At 55.9% G+C, this 26,759-nt stretch overlaps 2 protein-coding genes across 4 annotated transcripts; one reads left to right on the top strand and one right to left on the bottom strand.

Annotated features, from left to right (window-relative positions):
- Positions 1-440: 440 nt before the first annotated feature.
- On the top strand, positions 441-18,560 carry ZNF395 (zinc finger protein 395; the record flags this gene model as incomplete). Of its 3 annotated transcripts, XR_014183551.1 has the most annotated exons (11): positions 441-547; positions 5,830-6,082; positions 8,473-8,687; positions 9,600-9,712; positions 10,400-10,635; positions 10,753-10,853; positions 12,239-12,503; positions 13,352-13,444; positions 13,647-13,750; positions 14,845-15,077; positions 18,059-18,560. XR_014183551.1 is itself a non-coding variant. In XM_082047853.1 (10 exons), 10 exons carry the CDS (start codon positions 441-443, stop codon positions 14,954-14,956), a joined length of 1,599 nt encoding a protein of 532 aa, XP_081903979.1. In that variant the 3' UTR covers positions 14,957-18,560. The 3 variants fall into 3 exon arrangements, 2 of the variants coding, with proteins under 2 accessions (XP_081903979.1, XP_081903980.1); XM_082047853.1 differs by having other exon boundaries at positions 14,845-18,560; XM_082047854.1 differs by lacking the exon at positions 441-547 and adding an exon at positions 743-851 and having other exon boundaries at positions 14,845-18,560.
- A 2,149-nt stretch (positions 18,561-20,709) lies between these two features.
- PNOC (prepronociceptin) lies at positions 20,710-26,376 on the bottom strand (the record flags this gene model as incomplete). Its single annotated transcript, XM_082048925.1, has 2 exons — positions 20,710-21,429; positions 26,257-26,376. The coding sequence occupies 2 exons, from the start codon at positions 26,374-26,376 to the stop codon at positions 20,959-20,961; spliced, it is 591 nt and encodes a 196-aa protein (XP_081905051.1). The 3' UTR covers positions 20,710-20,958.
- Between the last annotated feature and the right edge of the window lie 383 nt (positions 26,377-26,759).

The raw sequence follows: 26,759 nt of genomic DNA, 5'->3' as shown, positions 1-26,759 counted from the left end.
CCTCAAAATTAAGGTAAATCAGCGGTTGGGCCCGTTAGGGTGTCTGTGCATTGGTGGGGGGGACGAGGACAGAGGGTGACAGTGCTGGGGAGTGAGGGGACCCCCGGCCCTGCGGAGGCAAAAAAGCCCCGATGGCCAAAACTTTAAAAATTAAAAAAAAAAAAGCGCTTTTCAGGCCAATCCAGCTTAGTAAGCAAGAAGGAAGCAGCGGGAGCGCCGCCAGCCGCCACGCCTGGCGCTTGGGTAAACAGCGCAGCCCCGGGGGGCTGCGGGGAGCCCGGGGGGAGCGGCGGGGCCGCCGCCCGCTCGGAGGGGAAGCACCGGGAACGAACCGCAAAGAACCGGAGCGCTTCCCCCGCCCTCCTTCCCCCCGCGGGGAGCGGCGGGATCCCCCGGGCCGGGCTGGCGGGGGCGTGCATTTAAAGGGAGCGGCGGAGCCAATGCGGAGGAAGGGGCCGAGCATGTGGGGAGGTTGTTTACACCAGCCCGGCCCCGGGAGCTTTAACCCGGCCGGCGGCGGAGAGCGGAGCGGGGCTACCCGGACGCTGTGAGTAGCGGGGCGGCGGTGCCCCCCAAGTAGGGCAGCGCTTCCTCCATGGGGGGAGTAATTAAACAAAAAGGGGGGGGTGGAAAAAAAGCCAAAATAGAATAAAAATAAAAAACCCGCGCGCGCGGGAGCGGTTCCCGCCCGGCCCGGCCGCGCCCCCCCCCGGCCCCGGCTCCTCCCCGCCCCGCCCGGCGGGTTCCAGCCCGGGGCCGCCGCGTACGTGAGCCGGGCGGCGGGGACGGGGATTTCAAAACAAGCTGTCGGCGGGGGAGGAGGGCGGGGGAAGGCGGGAGCCGCGCCGGAGGTAAGCGCCGAGCCGGGCCCGCTCCACAACCCGACCCTCTGGGGGTGCAGCCGGCTCTGCACCCCCCTTATCCAGCCGCTTTCTCTGCCGTCCGCCGGCGCGCGTACCCGCTCCCCCAGCGGGGCCTGCCTGCTGGCGGCCCGCCCTTCTGCACGGGCCGTGCGCCCCCCACCCGGTGCATGCCCCTTGCTCGGTGTATACGAACCCCCCCCCCCCCTTGCCCGGTGCACCCCTACCCCGGTGCATGCCTATTGCTCAATGTATACGACCCCCCCCCTCCCCGGTGCATGGCCTTTGCCCGGTATATACGCCCCCCCGCCCCGTTGCCCGGTGCACCCCTACCTGGTGCATGCCCATTGCTCCGTGTATACGACCCCCCCACCCCGGTGCATGGCCCTTGCCCAGTGTATACGCCCCCCCACCTGGTGCGTACCCCCCCAGCTGTATGGCCCTTGCCCGGTGTATGCACCCCAAACCCTGTGCACGCCCCCCCCCCCGTTGCCCGGTGCACCCCCCAACCCTGTGCGCCCCCCCCTTGTCCAGTGCACCCACTCCTCCAATGCACTCCCCTCCCTGGTGTATGCACCCCAAACCCTGTGCACGTCCCCCTTGCCCGGTGCACCCCTAACCCTGTGCACACCCCCCCCCTTGCCTGGTGCACCCCCCCCTTGCCTGGTGCACCCCCCGCCCCTATGCACGCCCCTCCTCTTGCCCGGTGGACCCGTTCCCCGTTGCACACACCCCCCCGGTGCGTGCCACACCCCCGGCGTGCCCGCTGCATGCACTCCCTCCGTTGCAACTCTCGCTCCCCCCCCGCGTCCTTCCCGTGCATGTCCCGCCCAACCGGGGCCTGTGCCCGGTGCATGCCCCCCCTCTGCCCCGGTGCATGCTCCGCCCCTCGATTTGTGCATATATGTGTGTGTGTGTCCCCTCCCGTGCGTGTCCCCCGCCCCGCACACACGTGCCCTGCCCAGTGCCACCCTGCGCTGCAGGCCCTGGCACACGCATCTTCCCCACGTGCCCTGCACACGCGTGTGCCGTGCGTGCCCTGTCACCTGCTGCGCGCTCCTCCCGGTACCCCAATGACGGCTTCGAGTCACGCTCGCTTGGCACCGCTCCCAGAAAGCACCAAAACTCCCGCCCTTTCCTTCCCGGCCGCCCTCGCCGCTGGTGCGCACCGGCCCGCGGGTGCCCGGGGACGTTGTTCTGGCTGCGCCGGCGCTCCCGCCCGCGCCGGAAAATGCGTCTTTAGGCGGGCGGGCATCTTCCAAAAGCGTTTTTCTCCAGCGAGCGCTGGCGTGGGCGAGGGTCAGGGAGCCCTTTTTGGTGCAGCCCCGCGGTGACACGTCTGCGGGCATAACCCAAGCCGCGAGCGCTGAGGCGGGACGAGGGGGAAGCTCTTTGGGAAAGCGCCTGTTTTGTATTATTGGCCGTGTTAGGTCATGGGTGGGTTTGGCTCCATCTCGGGGTCGGTAGATCCTTGTCGCCCAAACTTCGCAAAATGCTCCGTGCAGATATCTTGTTTCCCGGTCACGTGTGCTGACAGGCGTGGGGCTGGAGTGGGGTTTGTAGAGCGCTTTGGGACGTTTTGGGTTGAGAAGGAGCTTTTTTGGAAACCACAGGCTGGGAGAGAAGATGAAAAGCTGAGGTTCATTATCGGTCATTGCGGTGTTTAGGGTCTCTTACAGCGCGGACGTCGTGGTGCGGGTTGCGTGGTGGTGTGTGGCAGCAGTTAGGCTGGATTTGAGGGAACCTACCAGCATTTATTCCTAAAAAAAAGAGGGGAAAAACCCAGCGTGCGCTGGAACTGCTCATTATCTGGGCGGGGGGTTTGTGGTGGTGGCCCTGGATTGTGCAGGAGTTACCTTTCTCCTGGCAAACCCCAGGGTGAGCGCCGCGGTGCCCCCCGACCTTCCCCGCTCGCTAAACGAGGGGTCCCTCGTTTGCCAAACCCCAAACCTCCCCCCGCGCTTGGCTCAGCCGCCGGCGGCAGCGACGCCGGTAGGCACAAGGGCTGATGTTTTTCCCCGGCGAGAGCTGGAGAAAAAAACCCCACCGTCTAAAATTCACTCCCGGCATTGAAGCAAGAAATAATTTGGGATCTGTGCCGGGTCTGACCCCTGCGGCGCGTGATTGCGAACAGCTGGGAGGGCTCCGGCGGCAGCGTGGCCTCCCGGCTCCGCCTGCGCCGCTGTCGCCCTCCCAGCTCTTGCTCCTCTTCTTCGCATTGTGTTTTGGGGGCATGGTGGGGTGAGGGATTTTGGCTTGTCACCCTTGGCTGTGGGCTGAGCAGGATCTGGCATTCAAAGGTCTGCTGGAAAGCTCCAAAAACTGACTCTTTTGGAGGGTTTTCCTTCCCTTGGTTGTGATGGTGCCTATCTCCGCTCCCCACCCTGGGAAGGAAAGGGAAGGCGAAACGAAACCCCAAAGGAAATGAAAAGCAGCTTCCCACCGTCGGCGCTGCCCTCCCCGCACCTGGCGCTGCATTGAAACCGGCGTGCGGATATTTGGCACCACCGTCTATGCGGTGGCAGCACCAGCATCGCCACATCGGCTCCTCGAGCCCTCAGAGGGGTAGTTCCCAAATCCCGGTGCTCGGGGTGTCTGAGAGCAAGGGTTTAAGGTGATGCTGGAGGAAACACTGGTCTGGTGGTTAATTCCTGCAGTCCCGTCCGGGTGTACAGGAGGTTTGGGAGCAGAACTGCTTAACCAGCTCGCTGGGGTTCATCAGAAAACCTGTTGTACGGCAGAAAAAACGACATTATCTGGAATGCCCCCGGTGATCCCCGGGCGCTACAAAGTCCGGCGTGTTCCTTGGGCAGGGCGAGATGGGAGAGGAGCAGGGGAACGGGGAATGGCTCTTGCTCGGTCACCACCACGGCCCCTTTGATCGCAGTGACAGCGGTGAAGTCCCCGAGCGCTGCGGGACGGGCGGCCCTGGCGTGAGGTGCTGTCCCCGGCACACACCTCTATCCATTTCGCACCCAGTCCTGCTCTATTCTTTATGACTCCTAAATAGCTGTTAATTTTCTACTTGGGGAGGGCAAAGCAAGCGGAGCACGCACGGTTATTCATAAAACCGCTCGTAAATCTTGAGTGTCCTTTGAAGCGGGACGCGGTTTGGAGTAACCCTTCCCGGGATAGCTGGAGGTCGAGAGGAGCGGCGAGCTAACCTTCCCTTCCTCAGGAAACTTTTCTTGTCTGAGATAGCGTGCAAAACAGCGCTGTGTAAATCAGATGTGCAAAAAAGTGTTGGATTTGCCATTAAAATGCTGCCACTTCGTGATGGGGAACTTAACATCTCTTGCAGTGAGGAGGGGAGGGTATGGGTGCAAGTGCCCCGTGGCTCAGGGTTAATCCTCTCCCTCTTGCACAAGCAGCAGCTCCTTGAACTTGGACTCCATGGCCCAAGTTATGCCCCAAACACCCAAACAACACCCGTGACCCCCAGCCTGCTGGGTGACACTTGCTGACAAGCCCAGGCAGGGTGGCAGAGGTGACAGATTTGTTGGCAGTGTGACAGCACGTGGCTTTTTTGGTGCACCACAGGGCACCTCTCCCTCCTCCCAAACCCCGTCAGCCTTCGGCCTCGCTGCGATGTGCATCCTCGCTTGCCGTGCTCCTGCAGTGGGAAAGAGGAGGACAGCACATGCTGCTGGAACCATGGGATATTATCTCTTTTGCCATGCCTGGGTGTCCCTTGCTTTTAAGGAAACCTATAAAAACACTTGTTTCTTTTAAAACAGCAATAAAATGGACAAAACCAAGGCAGGCAAGCTGCTCCAGGATCGGCTTTGCTAGCAGAGCTACACCAACACAAGGAAAACTCATGTCAGAGGAAAGGAGAGCTATTTGGGTGGCAAAAATATAATAGATAGAAACACTTTAGGGTAAAAATACTCCAATTTTTTGCTTTTCTAACAAAGCAGGGCATGGGGATGCTCCAGTTTCGTTGCCACACTGACCCCAGGAGGGCCGGGCATGAGCTGTGGGCTCGGAGGAACCTCTCCCAAAAGCACAAGAGGTCCCGAAACGGGGAGCACCGGGGCAGGGCTGAGAAGGGGTGCTGGCTTTCACCACCGCAGGGTTTTCATACCAGGCTGTGCGCAGGGGAGTTGCAGGTTGGCCGAGTCTGGAGGTCAAGGTTGCCAAGCGCCGACCGTGGGACTCGATGTGACGGGTGTGAAGAGCCACGGTGGCAGCTTGGGGAGGGGACTTGGGCTCCAAGGGCTGTCCCGGCTGCATCTGTGGGGTTCCCTTTGTGCTGGCTCTTCTCTGTTTTATCCCAGAGGGATTTAGAAATGACCGTAAAATGCAAGAGCTGCAGGGTTTGGGGAGCTCGGGCTCACTACTGTCCCCATGTCCCCAAGGGTCTCAGTGTCTGGGAGCTGCTGTCTTGGCTCCCAGGGTGGCCGTGGGGGGAGGACACGGGTTGAACGTCACGGTCCCGCACTGGAGATTAATGCAGTCTAGTTGCTGGGTGATTGCTTGTGATGATCTGACTGTACACCTCAGTATTTTCTCAAGGTGTTAATCAGATCCAATCAAATGCCTTTATTAGGAATTAGTGCGATGAGGCAGCAGGTGAATGAAGGTTTTTATGTTGTTGCTGTGAATTAAAGCTACGTCTCCCAGTCTTCCCTGAGGATGCCTAAATCTCTTATTGAATAGCTAACTTAAATCCTTTTATCGCACCTTGCTTCATACCATTGATGAAATAATTTTCCTGCTAATAATTTAAGAAGAATAAGCGTTCTCACTTCCAGCATCAGCTCTTCAGTCTTCCTAACAAAAGATGGAAAATTATTGGGGAAAAAGAGCCTTTCAGTGAAAAGAGAAGTTAATAGTTTCACACTGGAAGTTACTCATGGCAGAAGTTGGAGTGGAAAACAAAAGAGATTTGGGAGGAATTGGAAACAAACTTTGATACCAGTTTGTTAGGTGAACTGTTGGACTTGATGATGTTTCTGTTCCGCAGCGTGTCCGAGATGGCGAGCGTGCTGTCCAGGCGGCTGGGGAAGCGCTCCCTGCTCGGCACCCGCGTCTCTGCCCCCGCCGCCTTGGCCGAGGGGGTGCTGGTGGCCACCCAGATCCCCGGCTTGCCCACCGGCGACCTCGGCCGGGTGTCTGCACCACGAGACGATGGATCCTGCGCGCTGCCGGGGGAGGAGAGCGGCCCCGCACCCCGGTTCCCCAGCCCCGGCTGCCAGCAGCTCCACGCTGGGCAGCAGGTACGTGAGGAGGTTCTCGGTGTCCTTGGTTGGTGGGATGTGCTCTGGTGGGTGGTTCTGGGGGGGGAATAAAACTCCGTGGGCTCTACTGATGTAAGGTGTAAGTATAGTTGGAGAATGACCTGTTGGAGAGCAGTGTAGGGGAAAGGGACCTGGGGGTCCTGGGGACAGCAGGGTGAGCATGAGCCAGCACTGGGCCCTTGTGGCCAGGAAGCCAATGGTACCTGGGGTGGGTTAGAAGGGGGTGGTCAGTAGGTCAGAGAGGTTCTCCTGCCCCTCTGCTGTGCCCTGGGGAGACCACACCTGGAATCTTGTGTCCAGTTGTGGCCCCTCAGTTCCAGCAGGACAGGGAACTGCTGGAGAGAGTCCAGCGCAGCCACCAAGATGCTGAAGGGAGTGGAGCATCTCCCGTGGGAGGAAAGGCTGAGGGAGCTGGGGCTCTGGAGCTGGACAAGAGGACACTGAGGGGGGACTCATTCCTGGGGATCAATATGGAAAGGGGGAGTGTCAGGAGGATGGAGCCAGGCTCTTCTGGTGACAACCAGTGATAGGACAAGGGGCAATGGGTTCAAACTGGAACACAGAAGGTTCCACTTGAATATGAGAAGCAACTTGTTGGGGTGAGGGTGGCAGAGCCTGGCCCAGGCTGCCCAGGGGGGTTGTGGAGTCTCCTTCTGTGCAGACATTCCAACCCGCCTGGACACCTTCCTGTGTAACCTCATCTGGGTGTTCCTGCTCCATGGGGGGATTGCACTGGATGAGCTTTCCAGGGCCCTTCCAACCCCTGACGTTCTGTGATTCTGTGTGGTGGCAATCACAGAATCTGTAATTACTGAGAGCCGTTAATGGGTGTCAGTATTCATGCACTTGGACCCGACCATGCCTGATGGGTTTAGACCAAACCAGCTCAAGTGGAGATACATCTTCCCGAGGAGATGTCTCCAATCCTGGCCACAAATGGGTGACTGGAGAAGACCTGACACTTCCCTCCAGTGTTCTCCAGCTAAGGGAGGTGGTTTCTATACATTTAGCGGCTCTCAGTAGACTTCTCTTCCATGAACTTGTCCTGTCTCCCCATAACCCATGTTTCCAGCTGAGGGAACCCCCCCAGTTCAGCCACGATGACCATGAGCCTCGTGGCTCAGGGCTCAGTGTGCCGCAGCTTTTTGCTGCAGGGTTGAGGGTCGATGGTGCAGATGTATGTGGTGAAGAAGCTCTTAGGGAGTAGTTGAGGTCTGATGGCTTGTCCAGAGAAGACATCTAGTCCTGCTGGACAAGCCATTTCTTGTTCCCCGAGCTCCTGATGCTCAGGAGGGCTGTGCCTTGGCCGGAGTACTGCATAGCGCAGGGAACAGCACTTATTCTCCATCCCACCCATCAACGTGTGGCCAAACAGTGCTGTCCAAGGGCCCGTTTCTTGGCTGCTACCTGCAGAGCTCGTAAAACTGAGTGTAATAAGGTCTCTGTTTGGTTTTCTGGCTCCTCCTGTCCCGTGTTTCTCAAGCACAGGACAGTGAGGGTTGTTTTCTCCTACGTGTGCCTATTTTACTTGCTTTGCTGCTGGGAATGGCATAAAAATAGTGGAGATGTTGGCTCCTCATGCCCCCAGGAAAGCAGGATCAGGATTTTCTGTGTCCTGATCCATGAGCCAGTCCCCTTTACAATGGTCCCACCGTGGGTGCCTTTTTCCACCTCGTATCTGCCTGAGGTCCCACCTGAGATGGTCTCACAACCTCGTCCCCCATCGGGGGGTGTGTGCGTGTGTCCATCCCACGGCGTTTCCATAAAGAGATGTTTCTGTTCCTATAAATAGCCAAGGACACATGTAGCGTCTTTTGACACAGATGCATTTCCATCAACAAAAATAGGCTCATGGGTGGCAGTGGTGGAAACCTGCCCGTCAGAAGGAGTTTGAGGCTGTGGGAAGGAGGAGGTGAGGTTTGCTCATCTTCTCCTGCCTGGAGGAGCCAAGGTGTGAATTCAGGATCACTTTGCCCAGGAAACCTCCATTCTCTCATCCCCTTCTGGCTTTTAATCTTTTTATTGACGTACTTTACCAGGGTGTGTAATAATTGTGGGATGGTATGAGAACAAAACCAAAGCAGACAAATTCATTGGAAAAAAGTCCACCCAAAGTCGCAACATTTAGAGATGCGGCTGATACCGGCTCAGGAAATCCTTCAGTTTGGGTTTGCTGGAGAATTTGTGCCTGGGAAGAGCAGATCTCTGGGCGGTAGGGCTGGGATGGACCCTGGTGTCCCTCTGATCTGCTGTGACAGCAGTCTGAGGTCCCTTTGTCCCAACACCCTCCGCGTCCCCCTTTGCTGCAGGAGGAGGAGGAGGCGGGATCCTCGGTAGCACCGACAAACCGCTCCTTGTGCCGTTTTCAGGTCCTCGTCACCTACAACGGGCAGGAGTGTCCTGGCCTGGTGGAGCAGCACAACCTGCTGAGTGACAAGGCGAAGGTGCCCCTGCCAGATCAGGGTTTGCAGCCGTGCTGGAGGGTGCAGGACGTGCAGCCCCCTGCCCTGCCCACGGCCGGCAGTCCCGGCCCCTCCGAGGCGCTGCAGAGATCCGTATCCAGCAATATCGACGTGCCCAAGAGGTTTGTGCCTTTGTCTGGTGATATCTCTGGCGGGAGGGGGATTCTTGGCAGCTTTGCTGGTGCTCGCGCTTCATTTTACACTGACAGAACAGCGATGCTGGGAATAGATCCATCTCCCCAGCGCGGGATTATCCGGAGGATGGTTTGATTTAGGATTAAGGGGATTTTTAATTTGTTTTTCCTCCACGTGGGTAGAAAACATCCTTCCCAGTGACTTAAGTTTATGGAAGGAGGAGGCAAGGGGGAACCTGCACGGCTGTGCTGCCCGTTGGGTACCCGGTGACTCCCCGGGTTGTGCCTGCGCTGTTTCTCTGCTTTTTCCTCCACTTGTCAAGAGAAGTTCTCCTGCCCCTCTGCTCTGCCCTGGGGAGACCACACCTGGAATCTTGTGTCCAGTTGTGGCCCCTCAGTTCCAGCAGGACAGGGAACTGCTGGAGAGAGTCCAGCGCAGCCCCCAAGATGCTGAAGGGAGTGGAGCATCTCCCGTGGGAGGAAAGGCTGAGGGAGCTGGGGCTCTGGAGCTGGACAAGAGGAGACTGAGGGGTGACTCATTCATGGGGATCAATATGGAAAGGGGGAGTGTCAGGAGGATGGAGCCAGGCTCTTCTGGGTGACAACCAGGGACAGGACAAGGGGCAATGGGTGCAAACTGGAACACAGGAGGTTCCACTGAAATCTGAGAAGCAACTTGTTTGGGGTGAGGGTGGCAGAGCCTGGCCCAGGCTGCCCATGGAGGTTGTGGAGTCTCCTTCTCTGCAGACATTCCAACCCGCCTGGACACCTTCCTGTGTAACCTCATCTGGGTGTTCCTGCTCCATGGGGGGATTGCACTGGATGAGCTTTCCAGGGCCCTTCCAACCCCTGACATTCTGGGATTCTGTGTGATTCTATGATCTCTCCCTCACGGTGCAGGAAAGCTGACGCCGCTGTGGACATGGACGAGATGGTGGCAGCCATGGTGCTGACGAGCCTCTCCTGCAGCCCCGTGGTGCAGAGCCCTCCCACCGGCGAGAGCAGCATCCCCCGTGAGTGCGCGTTTAAAATATTCATTTACTCAAAAAAAAGCAACATCTGAAACAAAAGCAGATGTGGAGAAGTGCACTGTGCCCTTTGGATCTCAGTGCTGGGGCTCTTGCTCGCTGCAGAGGTACCGAATAGCTGCCAGGACTGTGTTGGGCTGGAGGTGGCCGGGGACCGGCACCAGTGTCACGGTGGCACCCATGGGTGCTGAGCGAACCGGGACAGCCCTGGCAGCGTGGTGGGGTAACCCTGCTCACCGCAGCCATCCCATGGGGCCGGGGAGCCCCGCGCAGGAGTCCCAGACCAGGGAGCACCGTCCGGTCACTCCTTTTTTTAGAGACGGTTTCATTCCCCGGGAGTCAAATGCAGCCGGAGGGATAAAAATAACCGGCCGGAGCCGTGGGAAATGTGCATGCCCTGGCGCTGGCTGCTCGCCGTGTGCTGGCTGTGCCCGCAGGGTTGCACTGGTGCCAAGCAGAATGGGGAGGGGGCTAAAAAAATGGATAAACTCCCAATAACTGGGAGTTCGCACCGAGCAAGGTGTGAAGGCTTCACCTCGCCAAGTTTTCACAAAAAAATAAATAGAGGGAAACTGTTGTTGAGAGTTACCCAGCCTCAGGGCTGCCCTGTGCCCTTGGGGGGGTTCAGGTGGCCCCCAGCTGAGCGTGGCAACACGTGTCCCCTCCCCGCAGCCACACGGGCGCCGTGCGATCCCTGGAAGGAGAGCGGCGACGTCTCGGACAGCGGCAGCAGCACCACCAGCGGGCACTGGAGCGGGGGCAGCGGCATCTCTACCCCTTCGCCCCCCCACCCCGCCGGCAGCCCCAAATACTCCAGCGAGGCCCTGAGCTCCCCCCAGGCAGACGACGGCTTCGAGACCGACTCAGACCCCTTTCTCCTTGATGAACCCGCTCCGCGCAAGAGAAAGGTACTGCTGCTGTGGTGGGGGGTCCTGGCACCGGTGGGGTGGCTCTGGCTGAGCCGTTGTCCCACGGAGGGGACGCTGGTGCTGGGCAGGGGGAGACACGTGTTGTCTCTTTGCCAGAATTCAGTGAAGGTGATGTACAAGTGCCTGTGGCCGAGCTGTGGCAAGGTCCTGCGCTCCATCGTTGGCATCAAACGACACGTCAAGACCCAGCACCTTGGGTAAGACGAAGGTTTCGCCTCCTTGATCCCCGCTCGGCGCTGAAGCCGCGCACCCTGCCACCTTTTTAACCTGAAGAATATTTCCCGTTGTATGGTAAAAGTTTGGGGCTGGGAGGGAAGTCGGTTCCTCAGGGTTTGGGGGAGATTTTGGGTGATCTGGGGACCAAAGAGCTTCCTGCATTTCCCAGATCAGCCCTAAAAGTCTCCCAAACCATTGCAGCGTTGACGCTACTTCTCGTGTCCTTTGACTACCTAAAAAGTGCAAATCTGTCGTGACCTTTAAGAGAGAGGGTCAATAATGATTATAGCTTATAGAAAATGCTCTTGGGTTGCTGCAAGCAAGGCAGGAGTGCTTTTGGGGAAGGAGCAGGAGGTTTCTCTCCCTGTGTGGTTGAAGCTTTTGCTCGTGTTGTGTCCCACCGGTAGCTCCAACCTGCGCGTGTCTCCGGTTGGTTCCAGCGCTTCATTTTTGGAGGGGGGAAAAAAACACCCAAAACATATTAATCAGGAAAGCTCTGAGAATGAAGGCAAAACTCGGTGTTCCTTCTCATTTTAGGCTTCGTAAGTTGGCTTAGCCCTGTCAAAAGCTATGTTGTGGCTCTCACTGTGTCTTTCAAAACCAGACTGAGTAATTCATCATTCCCTGGTGCACTGAGCTTGGCAGTTCTCAGCCAAACAGTCGGGTGTCACCAAAGCCGCTGTTGTATTTGTTGTCCCCACCTTCAGGGAGCCCGGAGCTTTCCGGGAGCCCTGTCTGGGCTTGGGGACTGCCCAGCTCGGGTGTCCCTTTTGCACCAGGCGGGGGGGTCAGGTTACACATGAGCCCTGGGCTGCTGGGCAGAGGCTGAAAAGCATCGTCCCGGCTGGATTTCATGAGGGCTGGCAGCCTCAAAGCTGTGCCTGTGCGGTGGTGGCCGTCAGGGCTGGCACAGGCACCCGCTCTGGGCAAGACAGAAGGGCCGCGGTGCAGCGGGCAGTGCCGGACTGCCATCCAGTGCCGGACTGCCATCCAGTGCCGGCTAAACACACTGGAAAAATAATTAAAGACTTCAGGGGCTGCTTTCCAGCTGGGTGAACCGCGGGGCTTCGTTCGCAGCTGTGCTGGATGAACTCAATTAGAAATGAGCAGGGGATTTTCAGTGGCTCCCGGTCGATGTGTCAGTGTTTCTAAAGGCCCTGGAAGGGGTATTGATCTTCCTTGGAAGCGCGATGCGGCTGTGCTGATTGCAGCAAATGTGATGTTTTGGTGCCTGGAGCCGAGCTGCTCTGCCCAGCAAGGCGAGATTGCTCCCTCCTGGTGGAGCTGGGGGTTGCTCACCTTCCCGGTGATGGAAACAGGGCTGCTTTTTCACCTCTGACCCTTTTTTATTTCCCCCCCCTGGCAGGGATGGTGCAGACTCTGACCAGCGGAAGCGGGAGGAGGATTTCTACTACACCGAAGTGCAGGTGAAGGAAGAGCCGGCGCCGGAGGCCACCGCTGCCACCAGCCCCACGTCTGCGTCCGCCCCCATCATCATCCAGCCGGCGCTGGTGAAGCCGGAGGCGCTGCTGGTGGAGCAGCCGGCGCTGGAGCCCGCGCTGGCCGGCAGCGCCCTCAGCCAGTCTGCCCCCGGCTCCTTCTGGCACATCCAGGCTGATCACGCCTACCAGGTGAGCTGGTGGCATCTCCTGGGGCTGTGTCACCTCCCAAAATCTTGCCAAAGGGGAGGTCATGCTCTGGTTTGCTACACATCCCCGTGGCAGCAGGGATGTCTCGTTGCCACCTCCGCAGCACGGAGAGGCTTTGGTGTAGCACTGTCTGGCTGAGCAACCGGCTTCGTTAACACCTGGTTAATGTGCTTCTGCCACAGTTCCCAGGCTGGGGGGAGCTGCCTGTCTCCGCTCCCCTGCAATTACCTGGTGCTGGTATGCAACACGCCCTCCTGCCGGCAGATAACATGGAGGGCTGGAATGCAGCCGCGCCGGATCCTGCACGTCTCAGCTGCACGCACCAGGACATGGGCTTTTGAGGCACAGGAAATTTGGGAACCCGGTGCGGTGGCTGCAGGGTCACCCTGCCTCGGTGTCCCTGCTTGGGAGCCGAGCGTTGTTGGGGAGCTGCCAGCTGGCACAGGGATAGGCTGTATAGATCCATAAGCTGCACCTATATCCATTTCCATCCCAGGGAGCGGATGCGGCATCATCTAAAAGTAGAAAGCCCACCTAAAGAAGTGTGAAAAGTCTATATGTATAGATGAGGATGTGGCACATGGTTTGGTATTACAACCAAAAGCAGTTGTGGGAGTGACGAAGCTGCTGTGCCCTGCCAAAGGGTGACACGGCGCGTGTGTCGGATCCGGTGCTGGAGAAGAGTTTGCACAGGGATTTCCATCCCGTCCCCAGTGTTCCCAGTTTGTGGGTACTCCAGACTGGTCTTTTTGGGGATGTGAATGCCCGTGGGGCAGAGCATGGGAACAGGGGGGGCCTGGGGCTAATGCTGACCCCTCTTTTCCCTACAGGCATTGCCCTCGATCCAAATTCCAGTGTCCCCGCACATCTTCACCAGCATCAGCTGGGCCACTGCGACCTCGACTCTCCCGTCCCTGTCGCCGGTGAGTCCTGCCTGCGTTTCCCCTTCATCCTTTTGAAGTGTGGGGTTGAGAGCTATGGGGACCTCATTTCTCCTCGCTTTAAACATCTGCATTTATGAGTTGGAGGCACCTGCATCTCCCACCGTCCCATCAGAGCATGCAGGGGCACACGGGATGGGGACTGCGTTGTCCCCCCTGCCTTTTGACACCCGATTCCCCGCAGGTGCGGAGCCGGTCGCTCAGCTTCAGCGAACCCCAACCAGCGACGCCGATGCTCAAGTCCCACCTGATCGTCGCCTCGCCACCCAGGGTGTCCATCGGCACCAGGTGAGGGTCCCACCGGCAGAAGGGTGGGGAGTAGAGGTCAGGAAAAAGCGGGAGGACCCTCCCACATCTCCAGGACTGTTCAATGACATCAGTGACTTGGATGACGGACTAGAGTGACTGTCAGCAAGTTTGCTGGTGACACCAAGCTGGGAGGAGTGGTGACACTGGAAGCTGTGCTGCCATCAGAGACCTGGACAGGCTGGAGAGCTGGGCGGGAAAAATTTAATGAAATAGAACAAGGGCAAGTGTAGAGTCTTGAATCTGGGCAGGAACAACCCCAGGTTCCAGTGTAAGTTGGGAATGACCTGTTGGAGAGCAGTGTAGGGGAAAGGGACCTGGGGGTCCTGGGGACAGCAGGGTGACCATGAGCCAGCACTGGGCCCTTGTGGCCAGGAAGCCAATGGGACCTGGGGTGGGTTAGAAGGGGGTGGTCAGTAGGTCAGAGAGGTTCTCCTGGCCCTCTGCTCTGCCCTGGGGAGACCACACCTGGAATCTTGTGTCCAGCTGTGGCCCCTCAGTTCCAGCAGGACAGGGAACTGCTGGAGAGAGTCCAGCGCAGCCACCAAGATGCTGAAGGGAGTGGAGCATCTCCCGTGGGAGGAAAGGCTGAGGGAGCTGGGGCTCTGGAGCTGGACAAGAGGACACTGAGGGGGGACTCATTCATGGGGATCAAGATGGAAAGGGGGAGTGTCAGGAGGATGGAGCCAGGCTCTTCTGGTGACAACCAGTGACAGGACAAGGGGCAGTGGGTGCAAACTGGAACACAGGAGGTTCCACTGAAAATTGAGAAGCAACTTGTTGGGGTGAGGGTGGCAGAGCCTGGCCCAGGCTGCCCAGGGGGGTTGTGGAGTCTCCTTCTGTGCAGACATTCCAACCCGCCTGGACACCTTCCTGTGTAACCTCATCTGGGTGTTCCTGCTCCATGGGGGGATTGCACTGGATGAGCTTTCCAGGGCCCTTCAACCCCTGACATTCTGGGATTCTGTGATCTCCGCTGAGACTCAGCAGAGCAAAGCTCACACATCACTACCCTTAGATACACAACCAAAATTCCCCAACGAGTGGGTAAACATGATTTTTTTCCCTTTTTGCAGAAAAGTCCGTGGCGAAGCCAAAAAGTGCCGTAAGGTTTATGGCATCGAGCACCGGGACCAGTGGTGCACGGCCTGCCGGTGGAAAAAAGCCTGCCAGCGATTCCTGGACTGAGCGGCACCGCGGTGCCACGTCCCTCCCCGCTCCCCCCGGGGACACCCGAGTCCCTCAGTGCTGCAACCAGGGACCTTGGAGGTACCTCCTGTCACCCCAGAAGACGCCTCCAGAGCTGCGTGTAAATTCCTCCTTCTGTATATTGTACATCTGCTGGGTTTGCTCTTTTTTTTTTTTTTAAGAAAATCCTTTTTCCAACTTTTTTTTTTAACCTGAAGAATATTTCCCTTTGTATGGTATAAGTTTTGGGCTGGGAGGGAAGTCGGTTCCTCAGGGTTTGGGGGAGATTTTGGGTGATCTGGGGACCAAAGAGCTTCCTGCATTTCCCAGATCAGCCCTAATAATGTCCCGAACTGTCGCAGCGTTGAGGCCGCTTCTCGTGTCCTTTGACTACCTAAAAAGTGCAAATCTATCATGACCTTTAAGAGAGGGGGTCGGTAATGATCATAGCTTATAGAAAATGCTCTTGGGTTGCTGCAAGCAAGGCAGGAGCAGCGTTTTTGGGGCAGGAGCAGGATGTTTCTCTCCCTGTGTGGTTGAAGCTTTTGCTCGTGTTGTGTCCCACCGGTAGCTCCAACCTGCGCGTGTCTCCGGTTGGTTCCAGCGCTTCATTTTTGGAGGGGGGAAAAAACCACCCAAAACATATTAATCAGGAAAGCTCTGAGAAATAAGGCAAAACTCGGTGTTCTTCTCATTTTAGGCTTCATAAGTTGGTTTAGCTCCATGAAAAGCTACATTGTGGCCCTCGCTGTGTCTTTCAAAACCAGATTGAGCAATTTTATCTTTCAATGTAATGATTCCACCCATACAAGCAGCTGGGAGGGCTGGGACTGGCTTTCCTTTCTCATCACCGCGTGGCCACAATTCAGCAAAACACTTCAAATTTGCTTTGAAATCCCATCACGCTGGGTGGGAATCAGTTTTCTGACCTTCCATCCTTTAAAATACTTTACCCGACCCCAATTGCTCGTGGTTTCACTATCGTGACTATCGCACCTACACCAGCATCGCTTGTGATGTCGCGATGTACCGCGTTGCCCCGTCGCCTTTTCTCGCCAGTTTGGATCGTGTTTTTTACTCCTTTTTGCTGCGTTTTCGATAATCATAGTCCGTATAATCACAGCCGCCGAGCCCAAAGCGATCCCTGCGCCCGGGGTGTTTTATAAGGACTCACCTTCCCTCCTAAAAGCAAATTGGGTGGTTGGGAGAGTCCCATATCGCTCCCATTGTCAAAGGGGTTGGGCGAAGCAGGTTGAGAGACATTCATCTGTATTACTGGTGCTTGTCCACGCATTTGAGTATAATTTTATGTCGTTTGTTTGTAATTTTGTATGTATATATCATCCCGCAATCTGTTTGCTCCGGTATCCAAGTGATGGATGCAAAAATTAGGCTACTAGAAAGTAAGAAAAAAGCACCGTGTGTGATATCCCCGGATGGCTCAAATTCAGGGGAAACAAAAGAGGTTTATCTCCTGGAGATCCATCCTCCCATCCCCGTTTTAGGAGCAAAATGTTGGGAAGAGCCTTTTCCCCTTGGAGACTCTTTGCGGGTTCCCAACTTGAGCGTTTTGTGGCGAGAACGACGTTGCAAAGCGCTGGTGACAATTCATCGCGTGGTGGGGTTGTTGCACTACTCAAAAATAGGTCATTTTTTAAAAAAAATGGTTAAAAACCCCCGTGTTTTTGCTGCTGCAGCGTCCGACCTGCATCACGTTACAGAGCTCGGCTCATTTATCCCCCTGCGATCCCATTTTTCGGCAATGCCGGAGTTGCCGGTGCTTTCCAGAAATGAGCCGGTGCTTCGGCAGATCCTACACAGCTACATCTTAATTTTCCAAATATTTATTAAAAACGGTGCTCGAAGCGTGGAAGGCAAAAAGAATAAGGGTTAATTTACTCTTTTCCTCAATCCTTGTGCCTTTCTCCCCATGACTCAACCCCAGGCAGGGCCGGAGATGGAACTTATTGCTTTTGATGCCCTTTTTGCCCCAAAACGGCGCCGGGCGCTGGTGGGACACGACTCGGCTCCCAGCAAAATCACTCAGGAAACGTCAAACGAAGCCATTGGGGTTCATTTTGGGCGCCCCCAAAATGGGGGTGAAGCGTCAGGCACCCCCAGCACAGATCAGGTTTGTCACTGGCGGGAGCTCACGTGGCCAAAAAGTAAAGCGAAAAGAACTTTCTGCTTTTATTATATATGTAAAAGGGTGTTAATGGCTTTAGAACAAGCGGTGTAGGAATATCTGATACCAGCGGTGTTTCACTGGGGCTCAGGGGGGGCGGGAGGTGCATAAAGCTGCTTTTCTGAGGGGTTTTGTGGTACGGACGTGGCCGGACAAAATTGGCCTTGTGCTCGTGGCTCTGTAATGTGGTGTGCTTTGCTTGGGCTTTTCTCTTCCCCCCTTTCCTTCCTCCTCTCTTCCTCCTCTCTTCCTCCTCTCTTCCTCCTCTCTTCCTCCTCTCTTCCTCCTCTCTTCCTCCTCTCTTCCTCCTCTCTTCCTCCTCTCTTCCTCCTCTCTTCCTCCTCTCTTCCTCCTCTCTTCCTCCTCTCTTCCTCCTCTCTTCCTCCTCTCTTCCTCCTCTCTTCCTCCTCTCTTCCTCCTCTCTTCCTCCTCTCTTCCTCCTCTCTTCCTCTTTTTTCCCCTTTTCCTTCCTTCTCCTTTCCTTTTTCCCTTTTCCTCTTTTTTCCCCTTTTCCTTCCTTCTCCTTTCCTTTTTCCCTTTTCCTCTTTTTTCCCCTTTTCCTTCCTTCTCCTTTCCTTTTTCCCTTTTCCTCTTTTTTCCCCTTTTCCTTCCTTCTCCTTTCCTTTTTCCCTTTTCCTCTTTTTTCCCCTTTTCCTTTATCTCTATTTTTTCAATGAACAAATCGATTCAGGGCCTGTTCTTTTCTTTTCTCCTCCTACTTTGGGCCCATTTCAGCAATTTTACGCTTGAAAGAAGAAAACCCCCCTCCTGTTGTTGCAGAACCAGCAGCACGGCTTCCTCCGTGTCTATCAGGTTGCTTCATGCTGGAGATATATTTTTATATATATATATATATACATATACATATTTTTCCCCCTATTATTTCCCTTTCCTCTTCCTTTTTAACTCACTTCCAGCCACCTCCCGACCATTGGACTTCTCCTCCCAACACTCGAGCCTCATTGATCTCACAAAGACTTTGGCCTCAACCTCGAAATCCTCCCCGGCGCATGTACATGTATGTATATAGGAACCTCTTAATTGGGCGCTCATTAATTAGGGACCGCTCCTCCCTCTCCAGCCCGGACCCCGAAAGGCAAAGCGAATCGGTTTAGCTCAGGGTGACCCCTGGTTGTCACTCGGTGCCCCGTTGAGTTGTCACCGGGGGGTTGGGGACATTGTCACCGTGGCCGTGCCCCCATGGGGCCACCGGCCGAGCGGGGCCGATGATCACGTGAATATTGTCGTCTTGGAGCTTTTCTCAGCTGTCTTCCAAGTATTATTTTTATTGTTAAGAAAACAAAGAAAAAGAGGGGGAAAAAAAAAAAAAGTTCAAAGAATAAAAAATGTGAAATGTAATTTTTACAGCAGCAATATGAAATATATTTTATAAGAAATAAAAAGAAAAGTTACCTGGTAGCTCACAGCCTCCGCCTTATCCTTATAGACCGAATAGTGGGGGTGTCCCCCGGTGTCCCCGGTGTCCCCTGTGCACCCTTTTAGCCCCGTTGGCGCCCCGCGGTGTTTCTCCTTGGCACAACCATGTGTGGCACCACTAGGTCGCAGTGTCTGCCCGGCCCTGCGCTGCCGCTCCCTCCGTCGCTCCTTTATTTTGCTGCTTTCCCCCCCCAAAAAACCCCATTTCATCAAGTTTTCAACCTGGTAGCTGCTGGGAGGGATTCATGTGCTAAACCTGGGGGGGTTTATCAGCACCCTGAAAATTCTTGTGGCCCAGAGCACTCGAGCTGAGAAGATGCTTTTTGGTGCAAAAAACCCTATAATTTGCTATTTTTCCCGCAAAATAACCCCAAATCCATCCAATTTTTGGCTGTGGGACACATGCAACAGGACAGACCCCCAGCAGCTCTGCAAATTCCACCCAAGGGGGGCATTTCTACCACCCCAAAAGCCCCCACTCTTAAAATAATACAAAATACCAATTTTCCCCTTGTTTTCCACCCTAAAACCGAACTATTTCTCATCTGCGTGGGGCGATTTGATCCCCCCCATGGTGGCTTTTTTGGGGGGGTCAGGGACCTTCTCCCCAAGCGCTGATCCAAGTGACGGTCGCCAGTCGCAATGATATCGTAGAAACAGTAAACTGATTTATTAATCCTTTTGCTATGTACAAGTTTAATGGAGAAATCTTTGTATGAAACAATTAAAAAGAACCAGATCTTGGGATAATTGTTTTTTTTTTTTTTTCCAGAGGGATTATGTGATATTATTATATTATATTTTAAATTATTTTTACAAAGGGTGAAGAAGGGCAGCGCTGCGGGTGAGACCCGGGGAAAGTCGCTCCCATCATGTGCTTGATTTCTTTTTGGGTAGCGAATTCAACCAGGAGGACCAACCCGTTCTGATTATTCTCATGGGAGCAACACGGACAGAATTAAACCCCCGCGTCCCATGCTGGGGACGTGACACATGCTGGGGAATTGGGGGGGACGCAACGAAAACAACGTGCGCGGTTTGTATTGCTGAGCAAAGAAGTCAACCCCAGAGGCTTTATAAAACATCAAGGAAAACGCCTTTAAAAGGGTAAAAATAAAATAAAAGGGAAAAAAATGAAAAAGAAACATTTCGTTATGGTTTAAGGACACATTTCCACGTGGTTTCTGGGCGCCAGGCTGATTTTCCGCCAGATTCGAGGTGGTTCGTTCGTAGCGGCTGAGCCAAAAAATCAGATTATTGTGGCGAAATCCCCCCTTGTTTTTGGTGGGTTTTGGTGGGTTTTGCCTTATTTCGTTTCAATTTGCGCCCGCTCCCCCGCGGTCCCGTCCCCCCCCATCCCCGCGGCATCTCGCTCCCCGTCGCCGTCGGCGATTCCTCGGGTCCCGGGGTTAAGTCTGGCTTAAGTGAGTGAAGAGCAAAGTGGTTTCTGACCGCGTGTGAGTCTGAAGCGCTTTGGGGTCCGTCAGAGAGAGGATGGAGACGGGCAGGAGCAGGGTTAATTTTGCCTGTGCCTGGCGGAAGGTGCTGGGATGCGGTGCCGGAACGCTATAAAAATATAAATATAAAATAATAGAGAAAATAACCATAAAAATAATAATAAAAAAAAAATTAAAAATAAGGAAAAAGAAAAATCAAGAGAATTAAAGAAAAGGGAAAATAAATCAGCTGAGCCGAAAACGGAGGGAGCAAGGGGCTCCCTGCTGGGGTTTGGGGGTACATCCCTGGATTTAGGGAGATGCCACCCAAGGGGGGGAAAAATAATGAAAAAGAACCAAGAAAAAGGGGGAAAAGAAAAGGTAAATTCTTCCAAATGAGGAGTTTGGAGGGGGTGGGATGGGGGTCTGAGCGTCCCGGGGACACACGCCGGTCCGATGGGGTGGAAGCGTGGGGGTAACCCACTGCGGAATTTGGCGAGGTGGAGCGGGAGCAATTTAGGACGAAGGAGTTTTCTACAAGGAATATTTTACTTTAATCTGATTTAATTGTGAAAATTCCTTAATTTTTAAATTACCTTTTAAAATTTTTCATAATTTTTAAATATCTGCTTTTTTTGGGGGGGGGCGCTGAGCCATCCTTCACACCTATTTTGTGTCCAATTACAAAGCAACCAACTTTCACCCATCGTCCCTGCTGGGGGGGTGGAATCTGACGACCAAAAGGACCTTTCCCCAACCACCCTCCGGATGCCGCGGCGGCCGCTCTGCCCACCCCTCCCCGCTCTCCAAATCAACATCTTCCAAATTATTTTGCCCCCTTTTCTCTTTTAATTTGCACCTACGGACATGTGGTGTAGAGGGGTAGGAGGGTTGACTTTTTTGGCCATGGCGGACCTCGCCGTGGCGGCGCGGCGGGGGCTCCGTTAGATCTCGTTGTGCTCGCTGACGCCGCCGGCAACCTCGTACTCACTGGAGCGCGGCGACATGCCCAGGTACTGCTTCAGGAACTCGCTAAACCTCTTCTGGTTGTTCCACTTCCTCGCCGACTTGCGCACCCCGATGAAACCCCCGTATCGCTTCTGCACCCCTTTCGCCGTCGGCGCCGGCCACCAGCCGCGCGGCCCCCGGGGGAAACCGGATCGTCGGGAAATGTCCTCGGGCGGCTGCGGGAAAGCGCCCGGCGCCGCCTCGACGCCTTCGTCGTCTTCGGTTTCCCGGCGCTGCAGCAGCTCGCTTACCTGGAACGGGTTCGCCGGTGGCACTGCCGGCACCGCGCCGCGCCAGGGAGCGTCCTGGAGGTCACGGGGACGCGGGGCGGCTCGGCCGGCGGCGGCGGCACAGAGCTCCCAGGTGGCCCGCGGCACGGCTTCGCCTTCGCACTCCAGGATGCACACCTGGGTGGGAGACACGGGGATGGGCGTCAGGTGGGTTTGAGTCCCACCAGGACCACAGGAGACATGGAGATGGGTGTCAGGTGGGTTTGGGTCCCACCAGGGCTGTGGGAGACACGGGGATGGGCGTCGGGTGGGTTTGAGTCCCACCAGGACCACAGGAGACATGGAGATGGGTGTCAGGTGGGTTTGAGTCCCACCAGGACCACAGGAGACATGGAGATGGGTGTCAGGTGGGTTTGCGTCCCATCAGGACTGTGAGAGACATGGAGATGGGTGTCAGGTGGGTTTGAGTCCCACCAGGACCACAGGAGACATGGAGATGGGTGTCAGGTGGGTTTGAGTCCCACCAGGACTATGGGAGACAGAGGGATGTGTGTCAGGTGGGTTTGGGTCCTATTAGGACTGTGGGAGATATAGGGATGGATGTCAAGTGGGTTTGGGTCCCACCAGGACCCAGGGAGACATGGGGATGGCTGTCAGGTGAGTTTGAGTCCCACCAGGACTGTGGGAGACATGGAGATGGGTATCAGGTGAGTTTGGGTCCCATCAGGGCTGTGGGACACAGAGAGATGGGTGTCAGGTGGGTTTGGGTCCCACCAGGACTGTGGGACAGACAGGGATGGGTGTCAGGTGGGTTTGGGTCCTACTGGGACTGCGGGAGATACAGGGATGGCTGTCAAGTGGGTTTGAGTCCCACCAGGGCTGTGGGAGACATGGAGATGGCTGTCAAGTGGGTTTGGGTCCCATCAGGACTATGGGAGACATGGGGATGGGTGTCAGGTGGGTTTGGGTCCCACCAGGACTGTGGGACACAGAGGGATGGGTGTCAGGTGGGTATGGGTCCCAGCAGGACTATGGGAGACATGGGGATGGGTTTCAGGTGGGTTTGGGTCCCACCAGGACTGTGGGACACAGAGGGATGGGTGTCAGGTGGGTTTGGGTCCCAGCAGGACTGTGGGACACAGAGGGATGGGTGTCAGGTGGGTTTGGGTCCTACTAGGACTGTGGGACACAGAGGGATGGGTGTCAGGTGGGTTTGGGTCCCACCAGGACTGTGGGCGATATAGGGATGGGTGTCAAGTGGGTTTGGGTCCCACCAGGACTTTGGGACACTGGGAAGCACGGCGTGGTGTAGAATCATCAAGTAATTGAATCATCCAATCATCAAATCATAGAATTATTTTGATTGGAAGAGACCCTCAAGATCATGGAATCCATTGACCCAACCCTGGCAATAACTCATGTCCCTGAGAACCTCATGTCCATGTCTGTTCAAGCCCTCCAGGCATGGGGACTCCACCACTGCCCTGGGCAGCCTGTTCCAGTGTACCCCAAATGCCCCCACATCTAGCCCGTCCAGTGATGCAGCATGTTGGAAGACACCCGTGGAAAGGTTCTGGCATTGCCTGGCCTCATTTGGTGAGGTGTCCCATCCCAAACCTCCTTTATGGGCTCCCAGAGGTGGAGATGCTGGGGACCTATGGCAGCCGCTCAGCATCCCTCTCCCGCCCATGCCTGGACAGGCTCTGCTCCATGCTGGACACGCTCTGCACTTCTCCTGTTGATGTCCATACTCTGGTCCCACCGCCCCATGCTCTGCACTGCTGGGTCCTTCAGCTGGGCATGAGCCCAAAAATCACGAAGTCACAGGACAGTGGAGGTGGGAAGGGACCCACGGCATGTGCTGGTGCCCGGGGTTGTTCCTCCCCTGGGCAGGACCTAGCTCTTCTCCTCGTTGAACTTCAGGAGGTTCCTACCCACCCATGTCTCCAGCTCAGCGAGGCTCCTCTGGATGGCAGCACAACCCTGCGGTCGACCCATCCACCCCTCCGAACTCTGCATTTTCTGACAACTGCTGAGGGTGCGTCTGCCACATCGTTCCGATTGTTAATGAAGATGCCAAGCTCCCCCAGGCTTCAATCCACGTCACTGCCTCTTTATCTACCCTGTGCTTCAGCAGCTGGTTCATGAGGATGTCATGGGAGACAACGTCAAAGCCTGATGAAAGTCAAGACAAGCTGGTTGTCTCCCTGCAGAAAGCGATCAGGTTGGTCGAGCATGATTTCCCTTTCATCAGTCCATGCTGGCTGCTCCTGGTGACCTTCTTGTCCTTCGCATGTCTGCAGGATGATGTGCTCCACCACCTCCCCAAGGATTGAGGTGAGGCCGACCAGCTCATAGCTTCCCAGATCCTCCTCCATGCCTTCCGCAAAGTCAGGTGTGACATCTGCCTCCTCCCAGCCCCCAGGAACCCTCCTCCTTCTCCGTGTTCCTTCAAAGGCCATCAAGAGCAGCCTCATCAAGAGGTCCCATTGGGCTTCCTCAGCATCCATGGGTGCATCCTACCATTTTTGTGGCTCATCTCTTTCCAAGACGCCTCATCCACCAAGGCAGGACATAGACCCAGCACCACTGTTGGGTGATAGCCCCAAATGGGCAGCCTGTTCCAGTACCACCAAAACCAGCACCCAGGGGAAACCATCCAGGAGACAATCGTAGAAGAACCAAACTAAATACCCAAAGGCTGGAGGGCCCAGGAGGGAAGGGTTGTCCTCCCTTCCATTGAAGTGTCTCCATCCCAGCATGAGCTTCATGGTGGGCTCTTCTAAATGCTTAACACCAACTGGAGGATGCCATGATGAAGCACTTTGGCATGTCTCATTGCTACAAACTACCTGCAAGACCAAACCCTTGCAAAGACCCTCTTCACCATGGGTTCATTAACTTCACCAGGTGCTACAAATCCCAACGCGGTGTCTCAGGGCTGAAGCTCAAGCACGTGGCTGTTGCCATCACTGAGGGCATCCAGGTTCTTCAGACACAAAGACGAAAGAAAAATAGTTGTCCCAAAGCGAGGTGGTGATGAAGACCTTGCAAGCTGGGACACCTACAATGGTCCTTGTGGAGACACCAAGGGCACCCTGTGCTGAGCCAAGATTCTCTCCTGGGATCTCCAAGGTCTACAGCTGATGGACAGTGTCCTGACGGTGCCCTGCGTTTGAGATGAAAGGTGGTGGATCCTGTGTAGGTAACAGCTCCAATGAGCACCAGCTAATAGGCTTCAAAAAGAGTTACCCGAGGCATCAACTGGAAGACCATCCATGGTCCTATTGCTCATCCACAAGGCAGCACCATAAACATCCCAGGGTCCTCAGCCATCGTGCTGTCGTCTTAATTCACATGGAAATAGCTTCTGCTCACAGTGTTTTGGGAGTCCTCAGGAAACACCATCCAACGGTCCACCACCTCCAGCACCAAAACTACCTGGGGTGGCTCCTTCCAATCTTCATTTGGCATTGTTGGTGCCACCATGGCTTTGCACCATCCCTAGGTGACTCTGAGGAGCAGGACATAGGTGATTCATCCACATCTTGAAGACCAGCTCCATCAGCTGGTTCCTGTCCTGCCCTGGAAGCTGTGATGATGGTGCTGACACACCTGTGACTTCAGAGGGATCTCCTGTTTCTACTTCTGAAGGATGGATCAGCCACGGTGCTGGTGGGACTCCCTTGGCCGTTGCTTTGGAAATGGTGGAAGGCTGTATTAAATCCCACCACGCCGCTTCTTCCAGCTGAAACCAAGCCTCCAAAGACCCCAGGTTCCTCTGCTCCTGCTTCAAACCACTCCTGCTTTGAGATACAACCTTGCATGGGACCCAGGAGCCACCAACCATCCCATCTCCATCTTGCTGGCCAGGAGAGACAGAGCAAAATCACAGAATCATCGGGTCACCTTGGTTGGAAGAGATCCTCAAGATCATCGAGCCCAGATGCAGCTCCAGAAGCAGGACTAGGCAGGAGGGGGTTGTCCCTGCAGAGACACTGGTGCCTTCAGATTACAAAACAACATTTTGGGGCATAAACAGGGCAATCGCGCCCCAAAACTTTGTGGCAGTGACGTGTGGTTGCAGAAGGCTTTGCCAGCAAGGGGGTGGCACTGGGGTGGCTCCAGCATCTCCACGAAGCCCTGGAAGTCACTGATCCCACCTGGTTTTGGGGGGACGTTTCCAGCCCTGGGGGCTTCCTGACATGCCACGTCCTTTTGGGTAGACGTCTCAACCCGCTGTGATTTATCATTGTTAATAAATTAGCGAGCGGGTGATGGATAATCCCTCGAGGGCCGAGAGGGAACAGGAGGGAAAGAAATGCTGCCAGGCAGGGCACGGCCACGGCTCAGTGGAGGGGAAAAGAAAGGATTAGGGACTGGAAAAAAAACCCAAAAATGTCATTTAATGGCTCTTTCCATCCAGCATCGAAGGGAAGAGGGTAGAGGGTCTGTGGGGTGCCCGGTTCCCTGAAACACTGCAGCTCACCGGGCATCTGCAAAGCTGATCCCATCCTGATGGGGTTCCGGGGGGATTTTGGTGTCTTCTTGGAGGATGGGGTGGGGATCTGGGGGGTCTGGGGTTGGCATAGGTGGGGACAGTGATGCCACAAGCCATGGGGGTATGGGAGCTGGGGATCTGGGGGGTCTGGTGTTGGCGTAGGTGGGGACAGTGATGCCACAAGCCATGGGGGTATGGGAGCTGGGGATGCTGGGGGTCTTGAGACCCTCTTTGGGCCACCACAGCATTGTCCCCATCACTCCCAGCAGCTGATCTGGGCTCTGCATCCTCTCTCAGGACCATCTTGGTGTCCCTTGGGGGTGCCCAAGGAGGAGGGACAGTGACAGCAGGTGGCACCATCCCCTTGAGATTTGGCACCAACCGGTAGCCAAACCCCCCCCACCTCCCCAAAACCCCAAACCCCAACCCCGGCACAAGGTGCCCAGCCGGTACAGGGGTGCAGCTGGCACAGCACCCATGGGTGCCACCCCCAGGGGACTTACGAGGACGTCGAAGCTGTCGCGGTAGAGCTGACGGTCGCAGTGCAGACAGTCCCCCCGGCAGTCGCCCCGCGCCCGGGCGAAGAGGCAGAGCAGCAGCAGGTCCCAGAGCACGGTCCTCATGGTGACACTGGCACCGGCTGCGGCACCGCAGAGAGAAGAACCCGTCAAACCAGGACGGCACCAGCACCGCCGAGCCCGCACCTGCGCCGAAGTGTGGCCGTTCTCAGCCCGTCCTCCCTCACCACCTGGTCCCCCTGCCAAAATTATCCTTTTGGGAAAGGAGCCCGACTGCCTCCTCGTCCCCAAAACGGATCCGGTGTGTCCCGGCTTAATTTTTTCCAGGCTATCTCATGGCACAAGTCCCAGACGGGGCTTATTTTAGCAGGTGGACGTGGTGGGGCAGCACGTCCCCAGCTGTCCCCTGAACAGGACACTCCTTATCCGAGCATCACCGGAGCTGAGAGAGGTTGTTCTGGTCCGGTTTCCCCTCCCGGCCATTTCTG

The sequence above is a fragment of the Streptopelia decaocto genome (genome assembly GCF_964273445.1).
Source record: "Streptopelia decaocto genome assembly, chromosome: 3".
Lineage (NCBI taxonomy): Eukaryota > Metazoa > Chordata > Aves > Columbiformes > Columbidae > Streptopelia > Streptopelia decaocto.
The sequence above is the reverse complement of the archived record's forward strand: the minus strand, read 5'-3'. Positions and strand labels throughout refer to the sequence as shown.